The sequence below is a fragment of the Melospiza georgiana genome, chromosome 2, assembly GCF_028018845.1.
Source record: "Melospiza georgiana isolate bMelGeo1 chromosome 2, bMelGeo1.pri, whole genome shotgun sequence".
Classification (NCBI taxonomy): domain Eukaryota; kingdom Metazoa; phylum Chordata; class Aves; order Passeriformes; family Passerellidae; genus Melospiza; species Melospiza georgiana.
The window spans coordinates 104667619-104681455 of NC_080431.1; the positions used below are offsets into that span (position 1 = coordinate 104667619).

Consider the following 13837-nt stretch of genomic DNA (forward strand, 5'->3'; position numbering starts at 1 on the left):
AACTGCTGACAGCCTAAAACAAAAACACCCCAATAAAACAGGGGGAAAACATAAACACACTTGTGTCAGTTTAGCTTTCTTTGATGATTAATGACAGTTTTAAGTGATACAAAGGTGAAAAATGAAATCCCTCTTTGCTCACTTCCTCAGAACTTTCGATACAGTTAAATTTTCCCTGGAAAAAAGCTTCTATGACATCTGTCCATCTGCTGAGCAGCTGTGTCCTTTTCACTATTTAAAGTGCAAGAGGTTAACACCTCTCCATCTTAGCAGCAGGTTTATCTCCTGAATCTCAGATTCTATCTCAATGGAAACATTTTGTAAAAGTTACTGTATCTGGAGAATTGGAATCAAACTGAGTCTAGTCTGTAAACCATAAAACCTCATTGGTTGTACAACATCATTAAGCAGGCACACTTAAATTTTAAAAAATCAGGCAGTAAATCAGAGCTGCAAGTTCTGATCTAGAGTAAAATAACATGCCATGACACAGAAGGAAGGTTCTGAAACTGGCCATTAATCACACAGCAAAAAACACTTAGAATTTTTAATACACTAAGCACATTATTAACATGATAAATGCACTACATGCTACTGACAATAGGAAGCTGTTTGAATGACAAGCACTGTTATCTTTATCAGCTGAGGTCCAGAGCAGTAACAGACTAACCATCAATTTACTGAAAAAACTGAAATTTCTCAGCCATGAAAAAACACAAATTATTTTACCTCACTTTATTCTACTTAACCTTACACAAAAGCATCACCATGTCAGTTTTCCACAAGAACCTTATGAATTTATTTTTCATTTACTGTTACATAAAGAGCTTAAACTGTCACATACAAATACTTCATTTCTGTTACATGCTTTGGGCCTTACTACCTTTTCCTTAGCCATATTCAGATCCACAACCAAGATCAATGCAGATGTTCTACACTCACACACGCCCTAAATACAGAAAAGCTCAAAGGATCTTGTGGTCTTTTTGCAAGAGCAGTGTAAAAGATTTAACAACATATTCTGAAAATAACAACACTTCCAGCTCAAAAAAACCCCAGTAATAAAATAATTTGTCTTGTTATTATAAATTGTGTTTTGGTTCTCTCCTCATCCACAGCCTAGAAGAAGTTACTACCAATGATATTTTATGAAAACATACAAAGCATCCAAAATGCTAAGCACCAAGTGTTTCATTTCTTGTTAGTGACAGTTTTTCCTCTTGTTTTCAAGAGGCAAAAACTTGCCTGGTTGAATATATTCAAAAGTCCTATTCATCAAGTCTAATGGTATTTATTTGGAATACTAACACTAGACCAATCAGGAAAAAATTCTCTTACCTTTGCTTGCTGTAGCCAAGAACAACTGAAGTAAAAGGACTGCTTGAACAATCCTGAATCTCAAGAAAATATCCTGTATTCTGCCAACACAGCAGTGCTGTTTTTCCCAGGCAACCATTCTAGAAAAAACAGATAAATAAATAAACCACAATGACTAGAAAACATGTAGGTGTATGGACATTATGACAAAATATGTTTCCAACATGAGCATAAACCTTCTCAACCCTGTTATAGTATTGGGTATATATTGCACAGAAATACCCAGATGCTCTGTATATTGCCAAGACACTAAGAGAGAAAGAGATGTTTGATGAAAGGAAAAAAAACCCAAAGAAAACCGATCCAAGCTCTAATTCTCCAAAGACTACAAACACATCAGAACATAGCCATGACTCCTTGCACAAATAAGACTTTCAGCATTTGAAAAACAAATTAACAAAACCCCTCCAAAGGATTTGCACACAACATAAAACCCAAACAAAAGCTGACAGAGCAATCATAGAAAGGTTGTCCAAAAGCTTTACTAATCTCAGTATGTAAGAAAGCATCTCTTCAGTCCTCTACCCACACTTTCTCTCATGTGACACTTTAACAGCCACAAATCACTGTGGGCAGCAAGTTCATGAACAATATCATGAAAACCTGGTTTTTCCACCTTTCTGTTATAAGAGATACACTTTTATGAAATATTTTTTAAGATTTTTTTTTAAAGGTGCATCTGAATTCTTTACATGCTGGAAGAAACATTCAAGTGCTTTTTCTTATAAAAAAAGTTTAGATACATAGTGGCAAGTGGTTCTGTAGCTGATTATTGAAACATGCAAAGCAGTAAACTTTACAAATTGAATATCTTCCATGTACCAGCTTTAGGGTGGATCAGAGCATTCTGCCTGACACCAGAAGTTTAACTTGGCCATCACAAGTTGGGTGCATCTGCAAGTGCTTTGGTTAGCACTCACACTGCTCACAAACTGCACTGAACTTCTGCTCAGGCTGTGTCAGATTGCAGTAGCTTCCCTTCTTTTCAGGCACTGCTAAGTGTCTTTCAGAAGTTTTATATTTTTTTTTAAGGTTGGGGTTAAAATGCAATGTTTTTGAAAGATTCACACAAATGTAAATATTTATTAATTTACAATGGTTACTATGGGCTGAACTCTGCCAGCGAAGTGCCACAGGACTAAACTAAGAAACAGTGAAGTTGCTAGGTAATTGAAACTTTAAAAATTGATTAAACATATGTGCAAATAAATTATAAATATATAATAACATAACATAGAAACCTAAAGCAATGGCTTTTTTAAAAATAGAGCACTGCAACATTGTTGCCAGTGTTTTCAAGGATTGCAACATGCAATACTTCTAAGAAATAAAAAAAAGCTGACAAAATAAATCATATGCTATAACAATAGTCATACCTAATATACACATTTCTATGCAAACAAAAACAAGTAAAAAAAGGCCAGAAATGTCAATGGTGGGCTAGCTTTCTAAAGATCCCCAGGAAACATGTTCAAACCTGTCCTCAGCTTGCTTCTCTGAATGCCTAAAAATCGTGTATTAATAAAGTTGTTCCATCAGCAACCTGAGTAGCAGAATTAAATTAATTATCCTAAGAACCTGATAATGAAAATCGTTGTGCTTAAATATATCTGACAATTTCAAGGACTGTGCATTTACAATGTAATTGTCCTAGGGTTAAAAGAGATGCTCATCCAAAAACTGTTTCCTTTCTTTAGTTACTTGCATTTTGCAGTCTAGTCTCAAATTAGGTCACTTCCAAGCAAAACCAAGCTGCATATTTGTTCATACATTTTATGGGGAAATCTTTTGTACACTAAACCACCCATCCATAGTGATGTATTTAGACAACAAAACAAACAAAATTTCCAGCATCCCTTTTCTCTACCACCTAGACACCAAGAGTTGAAATGTGAATGGATGGAGCCCAAAAGTACTCAGTGGCACCCACGAGTGCAGCCTTTGATGCTGGGAAGCTCTGAGGCAAGCTGCTTGCTTTGTGCCACATGTGATATGACTGAGAACACTCCCACATTCCCTGCTTTTGTTTTCTCCCTAAGCCTCAGCCCTGCAAACAGATGCACATGAAATGAGCTGACTAGGACAGAGGTTTACTGCTGAACCACCAGGCATGCCTTAGTTTTGTTTGGCAGAGCTCATTAGACAATGATGTTAGTGTCCCACCCCCAGAAATAAAAACTGCATTACAAAAGCCTAAATTTGAGTACAGGAGCCAAGAAATTCCTGGTACTGACTCCAGCCCTGCCTGAGCACTCTGTAGCCCTGAGGAGTTTGAATGGACCTCCCTTTAACTCTGGCATTTCAGAGGGAGCTTTGCTAATATTTGCCCAGTTTTTAAACAAAAGGCTGTAATAAAGATTTTCTGTACATTTAGGTTTTTGTCTCATCTGGGGTTTTTTGACATTGTACTCACTCCAAGAGATGGGCCTGGCAAAGACAAGTAGGGACAGAGTCAGAGCTTCTTGCTGACTGAACACAGTCACATCAAGAACTCCAAAACTATTCAAAGCTATGAAGGAAAATTAATGATCCCAGGTAAAGCAATAAAATCTAGATAACAGGAATATAAAGTGAAATACTAACACGGTCAGCTCAACTGACTTTTTGCAAGACTTTGAACAGCTACACTAGTTCAAGACTTGTTCCAATGCTCAGATAAAATATACAATTAAAAGAGTTGGGAAAGTAATGTTTGTGTTCCTTTATTTTTGCAACAAAGTTGTTTAGACACTACTAAAGAAAAATATGCTGCTATCTTTGGTACTTTTTTAATTAAAAAAGCAAGATATAAAATACAATTTCACCATATCTATTCAAATAAAGATCATATGATACATTCCAAAATATTTGTTCATTATGTTCTTCTCAATATTATTTAAGCCCTTTTCTGTATTAGAATCCTAAATCTTCATTCTTAATGATCCTGAACAGTAATGTAATTGCAGATTTATAGTTGTGAACATTACAGAATTAAGCATAAGGGATTCTTTTCATTTGTTATTAATTTGCTCATGTGTTCAAATGAACATTTGTATTCTTCTTCATAATAGATGAATATAGTGTGACTCAGGGAGTCCTGCATAATTGTGCATAGTTTTTGCAGCAGGATGAAAAATTTTCACATGTATATCAAGCAAATCTAATTCAGTACAACAGCTACTGAGCCACCCAAGTGTGGGAAAGAATTCTGTGCACAGACTTCAGGTAAAGATGTAACCAGCTGGCTTCCCTTTCTCAGTTACAAAAAAGTGGTTTTTATTTACAAAGAGCTAAGTGTCTGAAATAGATGACAATATAAAACATTTCTTTATGGTCCGCAGAAAAAATGAAAATTCAGAAAATAGAAATTAAAGGCTCAGGCATAAATCTGTTATGTCTTGTTTGCTCTCCATGAAGAGTGTCTTATTTTGACCAATGGTAACCTTGCACCCAGGTCTTACAACATTTCACACCATCTTATTAATTTGAAAGTCAAACTATAATTGAGAGTGCTTTTCTTAATACAAATGAACAAATATATTTTGAAAAATTGGAATTTTTTTGTTTGTCTGTTGTGTTATACATGTCACAGTTCTGCACTAATATCATACTCTTTGCAAATTACAGAGGTTAGTGGAAACAAAGACAGGAAGATGATATAAAAAAGGAGTTTGAATTCCTATCATTAATAGTAATTAGCTCATGCCCTGCTATTTCACTTTACTACTTTCCAAGTGTGCACCCATAGGTGACATATCAAGACATTTAGCACTTACCTTCAGCTACTGCTTGCCTTGCAGTACAGCAGATATATTTTCATAGGATTAAAGCCAAAGAAAGTGCAAAACATAAATACAGCAGTTGTGTTCTGTACCATATTTTGTTACATCACTTTTGGAAAAATTTCACATCCAAATTTCATAATTCCTGTTGAAAATACATATTTACTTGTGGAAGGGACTAGCAGCGGGCCTGTTAGCTAAAGGAGTGAGAAGTAAGAAGAATAAGAAGCTGATAAGGAGCTTTCTCCAAGGCCGTAGCCAAGGAGATGGAGAGAAGGAAGATAAGAGCATTCTGCAGCTGGATGAAGCATTTTTAGAAAGTTAGGTGGAGTCAGACTAACTTTTCACCAATGGCATGGTATTGAATTATTGTGGCCAATAGCTAAGGTAAAGAAGGGTAAACAACTGGAAAGTGTATAAAAGATCAGCCATTTTCATTAATAAACTGTTGCCAAGTGTTACCAACTGAGACTGCTTGTGGTCTCTGCTTTATGTCGTGACCGCCTCGACTGCGACATTTACTGTCAATCTTTAACATTTAATAAACAATTAGTTCTTTTATGCTAGGGTTGAGCCAGAGCAGGTTCTCACTGCCAATGCATAAACAGCTGGTTACAGAAACTTATGTTGGAAATCATGGCCCAAAACAATCATTCATTTAATTCCAAGCATGCTGTCTGCTGCTGCACCTCAAACTGCTTTGTTTAAGCCACACTTATTTCATCCATGGTCTTTGGGTCTCATTCAATCTTCTGTATTCATCCCCTACTAAGACTGTAGATTTCAATAACAATATTTCCCAGATTTATAGAAGCTGCAGCTTAGGAGGAGGATAATAATGAATGGCAAGCTTCTGACTGCTCTTCTGTGATATTCTGCCTTATTCAAGTCTGCACCAGGTGACAAAAGGCTAAAACAAGCAAGAGAAACACATCAAACTGCCCAGGTATGAAAACTTCTTGATGTCTTTCAGAATGTAAAATTGTAGACTTCTTTCATCAACTCCTTATATTTTCCAGACTGGAACCAAAATGCAGTGAAGTTTTCATGTTATTTTTAAATTTTGGCTTAAGCAACTTAGATGTAATAGGGAGGACACTTATGTTGGAAACTATTGAGTCACTGTAAATCTTGGCATATACAGAATTTACTGACTTAACAGCAGAAGTAGCACCACTGAGTTCAAAATGTTGTTCCATGGGGGTTTTATGTGTTTTTCCAGAAGACAGTAATAGGATTATTACTGTCTGATAATAATTTGGTTTTCATTAATTTCAATAATTAATTCATGATTTCTTAATCACATCTGTAAAAACTGTATTCTATATAGTCACCATATTCATTTAGTCACTTTATATAAAACACCATTTTTTTCTAAGACTGTAGTGGTAATATGTTCAAGTTCAAGGACCTTCCTCCAGACATAAATCATTACTGTTTTCAAAGATATTTAATATTTTATTTTTAATAAGTTGGCTTACAGAGAGCAACAAGCCACTTAAGCACAGAAATCAGTCATCTGCAAAACTCACAGTTGGTTGATTGAGTTCTTCAGAGAACTGGAGGATGAACTCTCTGAGAAATCCATTCCTTTGTTTAGCCTTTCAACTGTTGCAGGATGCTGGCACTAGAATAATTTTTTATTTTATAAATGCCCAACCATGCAAGCCAAGGTCTGCCTTCAGTTCAACTCACAGATCTCCCCTTAGATTAATGTAAAAGTGCAAACTTAATCACTTAGGCCTGTGTAAGTGGATTCAGGAGTTGAAGATGCTATTGCATGGCTCTCCATTATGAACCTCAGGGCCAAAAAAACCTGCACTTTTGGTACTTAATTCTCCTATAGAGCAACTTGTGCTCTAACTAGTGCAAAAACAGGACAGGGGGCAAGTACAAACAGGATTTGTTCCCTCTTACCCAGACTGGAAATGTTTCACCTCCTCATGTCCAATTGTCACCTGGGAGATGAGCAAGAGACCTTTCTCTAGCTCTTATAAAAGTTTTACACTGTCCAGGAAATCCTTGTCTGCATGGTGTATTCCCTCAAGACCACAGCTTTACTCACACCCTCTATTAATTCCAGAGCAAACTAAAAAGCCCTTCACTGACAGTGCCTGAGCAGGTTTCCTCTTAAAAGAGTTTACAAAGTACTGGTGAAGCACAACAAACAGAGATGCAATAAAAGTAGTTATGTTTGCCACAAGTCTGATGATTTCAGCTTCAGACAGGTTGTTTACATTTTCCCTAACACTTTGGGGGATGGAAGTATATTGGTTTAATGGAGGGAGGAAAGAACAAGAAGAGTTCGGCAGAGTAGAAGACCACACAAAGGCTGGCACATCAGAAAAGATTAAAAGAACACTATGCATGCACTTTGAGCCATATAAAAGCATGAGAAAGGGTATATAGAGATACAACTACGAAAAAGTACACAAAAAGTTTTCAAAAACCTTTGTATTCAGCTACAGGACTTGATTTGATGGAGAGAGAAAGAGAGAAGGACAAAGACTTTTCTAAACCCCAAATATTTGTATCAGTGAACAATGTCAGCAGGCTGTGCGGAGTCAGGTGAGCACCAGGCATGCCAAAAAGAAGACTGTCCAGCTCATGCTTTCAATTTTCCTACTTTACAAAAAATATTAAAAAAAAAGGAGTTCTGAAGGTTTCAGCTTACTGTAAGTGAAGGAAAATAAAAAGTAAATAATTGTTTCTGCTCAGTTTACACTTTTCTTCCCTGCTCTCTTTTCCAAGCTCTCTTGGCTTGAATAGCAACACCCTAAAAAAGAAATTATACTGTGATTTCATCTGAAGCTTCACTTCATGGACTCACCAGGTCTGTTGGATCCTGCACTTGGAGCCATTAAAATTTCTCTGCTAGCTAAGAAGCACAGTATTTGGTGGAGGGTTTTTTTTGAAAGAGGAGGGTGGGGGTGGTTTATAGCAGTCTCTCAGACTCTTTCAGTCGACAGCCCAATGACCAAAACTAACAGTTTGTACCACAGAGATAAAGCTCATCAGTTTGGAAGGATGGCTGCACTGAAGCAAACATCTTCCTAAGTCCCACCAAAACTCTGATTTGGAATATGGCACCACTACCCTACACAGCCTAAGGAAATGCAATCATGTTGGCACTTCAGTCTCACATGGGGTAAATATTTAGAGAACATCTATTAAGACATTCTAAGAAACAGGGTTATGCCAGAACAGCATTCTGGCCTCCTTTAGCACTTCTCCTCCTCAGAGTTCAATGTAAGTGTCTGCTGGTACCCTTGGCCATGTTAGACTACTACAACTGAAACAAGTTAGTCAATAGCAAACATTCATAAATACTTGAAAGTCATCACATAGGTGAGTACATCACTTGAAAGCAGCTCCAGAAAAATTTCTTTAAATCTGAACCATTCATGTGTGCACCCCCACAAATGTATCAGCTCAAAATAAATTACTTTGTACAACTACACTCCAAATGGCTTTTTTCACCATCATCAACTCTATAAAAAAGTAATTTGCCTTCTCAGAAATAAACCACCATCACCACATTGCTGACTTGCCAAAACATAGATGAGGGTGAAAAAGTAAAGCCTTTTTAATACAACTTATATGAACACATGGACTGTGATATGACTAAATAATGGAGGAACAAAGTCACTTCAAAACATGAAGCCCATCAGAGGCCCATTCAGTCAGATTATGTCCATAATTAGTTTGGTGCAAAAGAAACAAAGATATTCAAAGTCTGCTTGGGAACTTAGAACTTAAACAGGGAATTTAGCAGCATTCACAATCAGGCATGCCTAAATGTCTAATAAATCCAGGCAGAGAGAGACACAATCCTTTTTTCTCTAAAGAAAGGGACTTCCTAAGAGAATATTTTGACCACTAAAAGTATCAGTAAAAGAAAAGTTTTGTTATGTGTTCACAATAACATTTTCACAATTATCATAATCACATTACTCTTTGTCTTTCTAATTCTACCATTTCTAGAAGCGTCACATCTTGTCAAACATGACAACTTCCAGCAATCCTTCTGATGGATCTCTCAGACCTTAACTCCTCAATGATTCCTTTAAGGAACACCATAAATGAGGAAGTAGTGCTTAATTTGTGGGGGGTTTTCTTTTTGGTAACTAAGGCATCACTTGAAGTACTCATGCAAATTTCACTAAACAGAAATACTGTGATAATTCTTAGTAATTTTCTATGAATTCTACAGATTGAAAAAGTATATTAAGTAGATTGAGGAACTTATAAAGTATTTCTTTTCTATCTACTGTCTTATCTAGTATAACTGACATTCTACAGTTTTCTTTTAAAATAAACAAAAATAAGCTCATTATGTTACTAACTGTACTTTTTCTATGACCTGTTAGGAACACTGTATTGAAGCAGCCAGCAGAAGAGGACCTAGAGCAGAACAACAAAATCACATTTTTATAAGGCATTAGCTTATAGAAGCTGCTGTGCCAAACAGCATTTATATTTCTGTGCTACAGAAGTCATCAATAAAAGACAGAAAATGCTGACTTTGGGATTTTAGAAGTGCCAGACACACTTCTAAAATCCTGTATCAGGATTCCCCTGCACGACACCTGCAATAAAGCTGTCCTGAATCTGATTTGGGAAGCGCTCACAGGTTAAATACCTGTGGCATACAAACTATTCAGCTCACAGCTGAAGACACATCCATGAGACTCAAGCAGAGAGGAGTTTGATATGGATTTTTTTGTCTTTGATTTAATGCCAGTTACAAAAGACCCTTTGTCCTTCCTGAACAATAAGTTCCAAAGGTATTTTGTCACAAAAGGAATGCAAAACTCCCAAGTAATTGAGTCCTATTAATTACCATATAGTTATACAAGACCACCTTTTTCATAGAGCAATTATAGAACCTTTCCCAACTGTAACTCTACCAGGAATTTATGACTGGAAAGAGTAAGAACTTCATAATCATGAACATGTGTCTAACAAACAAAAATATCAACTTCAATTATGTTCACAACCTGAGCAGCACCTACCAACAAATTAATATTCTCTAAATCCTTGCATCTGGAAAAGAGCAAAGCTTTTAACTGAACCTAGATATACAAAACCACTAGCAGACTTATCATTTATCACAAAGCTAACATTTCAGGCCAAATAACATGACTTATTTATGCTATTTTTTACATTGGAGTCTATGAGATTACTTGCATGAGCTACCCTTACTTTGGCCTTCAAATAAGCTAATCTAATATTCCATTGAAAACATAAAACTCAAGTGTAGTGGTCAGTTTTAAAGCTAAACTGCATTTGCCAAGGCCAGTGATCATGTTACATATTAAGAACTAAAAATTGTTCAAATTTAACGAGAGTTATTCTCCCATGAACTCCCAAACTTTCTCAGTCTGCCAGCACTCTACAGTCACTAGTGGAAGACCTGACTAAGAGCACTCACAGCACAAAAACTGTAAATGGAATAATTAACTTGAGAATGGGAATCTAGTCCTTCATCTCTCTCCAACTGGCCCTAGTCTGAGCCAATTTCTGTTGATGTATTAGAAATAGAAGTTTAACATTAAATTTGGAAGGCACTGAAGAAAAAAGAACATGCCAACAAACTCCATTTGATCTACAGAACTACCTTAAGACACTAAAGTAATATTAATAATGACACCAATAGCACTAGCTCACTTGGTACCATAGTAGAAATGACATAATATTGTCTTACAGTGTAACTAGAAAATTTTGTCGCCCCAATTTGTATCTGAGCAAATTTTGTTTATGTGCAATTTCTTTCTTGCATCTTCTTTCACAACATTCCACTTCAGAGATTTGTATTCATCGTTAAATTTTTTGTGTGCTACCTCAGTGAAGACAAGTACTTGGAGATCCTCCTAAGCAAAGACATGTTTTTTTTTGTTCTTTAGTTTAATTCAATAAACACACTACTGGTCACCTAGCAGAGGAACAAATTTTGCTTGTTTCCCCCATGGAAACAGTTACAGAAGTCTGCTTTCCACTTGGGAATTCCCTTAAGGTCAAAAGCCTAAGAACAGCAATATCAGCTTGTGCAGTTCTCTTCTGGTGATGATGTACTCTGTGCAAACAACAGGGAGGAACGTGTTCTGAGTAGGCACACATAACACCAGATTTACTTTTTCAGTACAAATGACAGAACTGAAGACACAACTAATTTGCTTTGGGATTGATATCTCTTAGATCTGGAGGTGGTAAATTCTATTTTGGCTCATGTCGAAGCCCATTCCAACACACCTTCAGCGTTACTCAAACTCGTTTGAGCAGGGAGGTTGGAACAAATGACCCACTGTGGTTCCTCCCAACCTTACCAATTCTGTGATTTCATGGAAGTCAAAACCAGCCTAAGCTTGTGCAATCACACATTTAATTTGCTGGAGAAACACGTCTTGAACTAGTTTACAAACATTTATTCCCTGTCTCCACATAAATCAATTCAAGAAAATAACACAGTAAAACAACAGAGTTGAGAATTGCTACAAATACTACCCATGAATGATGAAACCTATACATTTCCAAAGCAAAAATAAATTCAGTCAAGAAAGGATGCTTCCAGTACACTTAGCCAGTGAACATGATAAAAACCCCAGACACCACCCACCCGCCCCTCCGGCTCGAAATAATTATTGTGCACAAAAGGTGACTGTGAAGACATCACCTTCATTGATGCAGGTTGTATGCAAAAGAGGGAAAACTTTCAAGCTGAATATATTCTCTGTGCCCGTTCCCACAGAAAATGGGTGTGGGAGCAAACCCCGACTCGGTCCAGCAATGCTGTCCCAACGGGACATTACCCTGTCTCTTTGTCTAGACCGCATCCAAACCCCACCGTCTCCTCTACAAAAATCAGTCACTTTTTAGATCAATTTCATCACGTTACTAAGTGTTTCTCGCCGTTGACTGATGAAGCCCTTCATGCTGGGAAGCTGAAGGAGAGCTTTCCACCAGCAGCCCGGAGAGCGGTACCTGGTGAGCGCCGCTCGGGACGGAGCCGGGCCGCGCTGCCCGCAGCCCCTCAGGGCGGCCTCGCCCCGCACCGGCCCGGCGCGAGCCCCAACGGGCCGGGCCCGCCCGCGGCGCCTCCCCTCAGCCCCCGGGCCGGGCCAGACCCGCAGGGCCAGCACAGGGCAGGATCCGTGACTAAGCGGGAGCCGCGGAGCTCCCCGACCTGCGCTCCTCCACCCACCACCGCCGCCCCTGCGGGACCTCCCCGCCCTAAGCCCGCTCGTCCCTCCGGGAAGAGTCGGCGGGAAAGCCCATGCCAAGGGAGCCGCGCACCTCCGCCGCCCGGCCCCGCGGAGTCGCTCAGCTACACCCGGCTCAGGGCGATTCCCATCCCCGCAGCCGCCGCGCTGCCCGTCCCTCCCGCTCTCGGGAGCCCCGCCGCCCCCGGCCGCCTCTGCTCCCGCATGCCCGCAGCCGCTCACCTGGCGCCGGGCGGCCGCCCGTCCCGTCCGTGCTGTCTCGTCCGTCCCGTCCCGTCCTTGCTGTGCTGTCCCGTCCTGTGCTGCCCCGTCCTGTGCTGCCCCGTCCTGTCCCGTCCCGTCCCGTCCGTCCCGCCGCGCCGCTCGTTCAGCACTGGGCACAGCAGGCGCGTCGGCGGCTCCGGCAGCTGGGACAGCCACTGGACGGGGGGCGGAGGCAGCCGAGGGAGGTGCTGCGAAAAGCCGAGGGAAGCCGGCGCGGCGGCGGCCGGCGGAGCCGCCCGGGAGCGGCCCCCGCTGAGCCGCCCCTCAGCAAGGCGGGCTCGGCGGCCCGGCCCCTCCCGCCCCGCGGCCCCGCGGGTGCGGGCGCGGTCCCGGCGCTGCGGCAGCGCCTGGGGCGTGAGGCCGGCCCGGCGAACAGCGCTGGGACAGGGCTTGGGGACACTGGGTGGCTGCTCACGGCCAGCTCGGGGGCAGGAGCTACCCCTGAGAATACACTGTTCCACGTTCCTTGGTGGGCAACGTGCTCAGGGTTAAACCAGCCTTCTCTCTCAGAAAGTTTACTTCATCTTTAAAAGAGACTTCATTTCATTAACCCCTAGTGTTACCCCAGATTTTGCACATTTAGCAGCCTTCATTGCATTTCAATGAGATTCATTTCTTCAGTCCCTTCAGCTTATTGGTGGTGTAAATGAGCTTCACTACCATGATGGCAGAAAGCTGAAGATGTGGCACTCCTCTTCCGCTTTTCAATTGCTTGGAATGAAGCATATTCTGAAAAGGCAGGATTTTCAATGATTCATACCAAATGCTTAGGAACTGCTCCTTGCATGTAGGCTGGTACCTAGGCACTGCTGAAAAGAGAAGAAAGCCTGGCTCCAGGGCATAGCTGAGGAAAGCACATCCAGAGGGGAAGGCTGGAGCTTTAGGCAACAATTCTTCTCAGTGTTACTGAAAAGATAAGACAGGGACAAATTCTAGGAACTCCAGACAGCAGGTCTTCCTGAGGATGCAATGAGTCCACATGATGAGCATAGTTTTGTAGGGAAATACTTACAAGGAAGAAATGAGGGTAGATAAAGAGGCTTGTTTCATTTTGTTTAGATCAGTGGTGCCTTCGGATACTTTGCAGCTGGCATTTAGTGGGACACAAGGCCAGTGCTTTTGCAGTTCCTCACATAGGAAAAAAACAGGAGGCATTTTTCTTTCTCTGCCTGGCTTAGTGGAACATCTTTCACTTCCTCAAAGGCTTAACACAAA

At 40.1% G+C, this 13837-nt stretch overlaps 1 protein-coding gene across 1 annotated transcript in view; it reads right to left on the minus strand.

The window, feature by feature from the left end:
* ADGRG2 (adhesion G protein-coupled receptor G2) overlaps positions 1-12650 on the minus strand; it is a 56426-nt gene extending 43776 nt beyond the window's left edge. Inside the window, exons 1-2 of the mRNA XM_058045482.1 lie at positions 12581-12650; positions 1339-1457 (exon numbers count right to left, since the gene is read on the minus strand). Of these exons, the coding sequence (XP_057901465.1) occupies positions 1339-1456 (118 nt within the window). The 5' untranslated portion in view covers position 1457; positions 12581-12650. The remainder of the gene's footprint in view (positions 1-1338; positions 1458-12580) is intronic.
* Positions 12651-13837: the final 1187 nt, after the last annotated feature.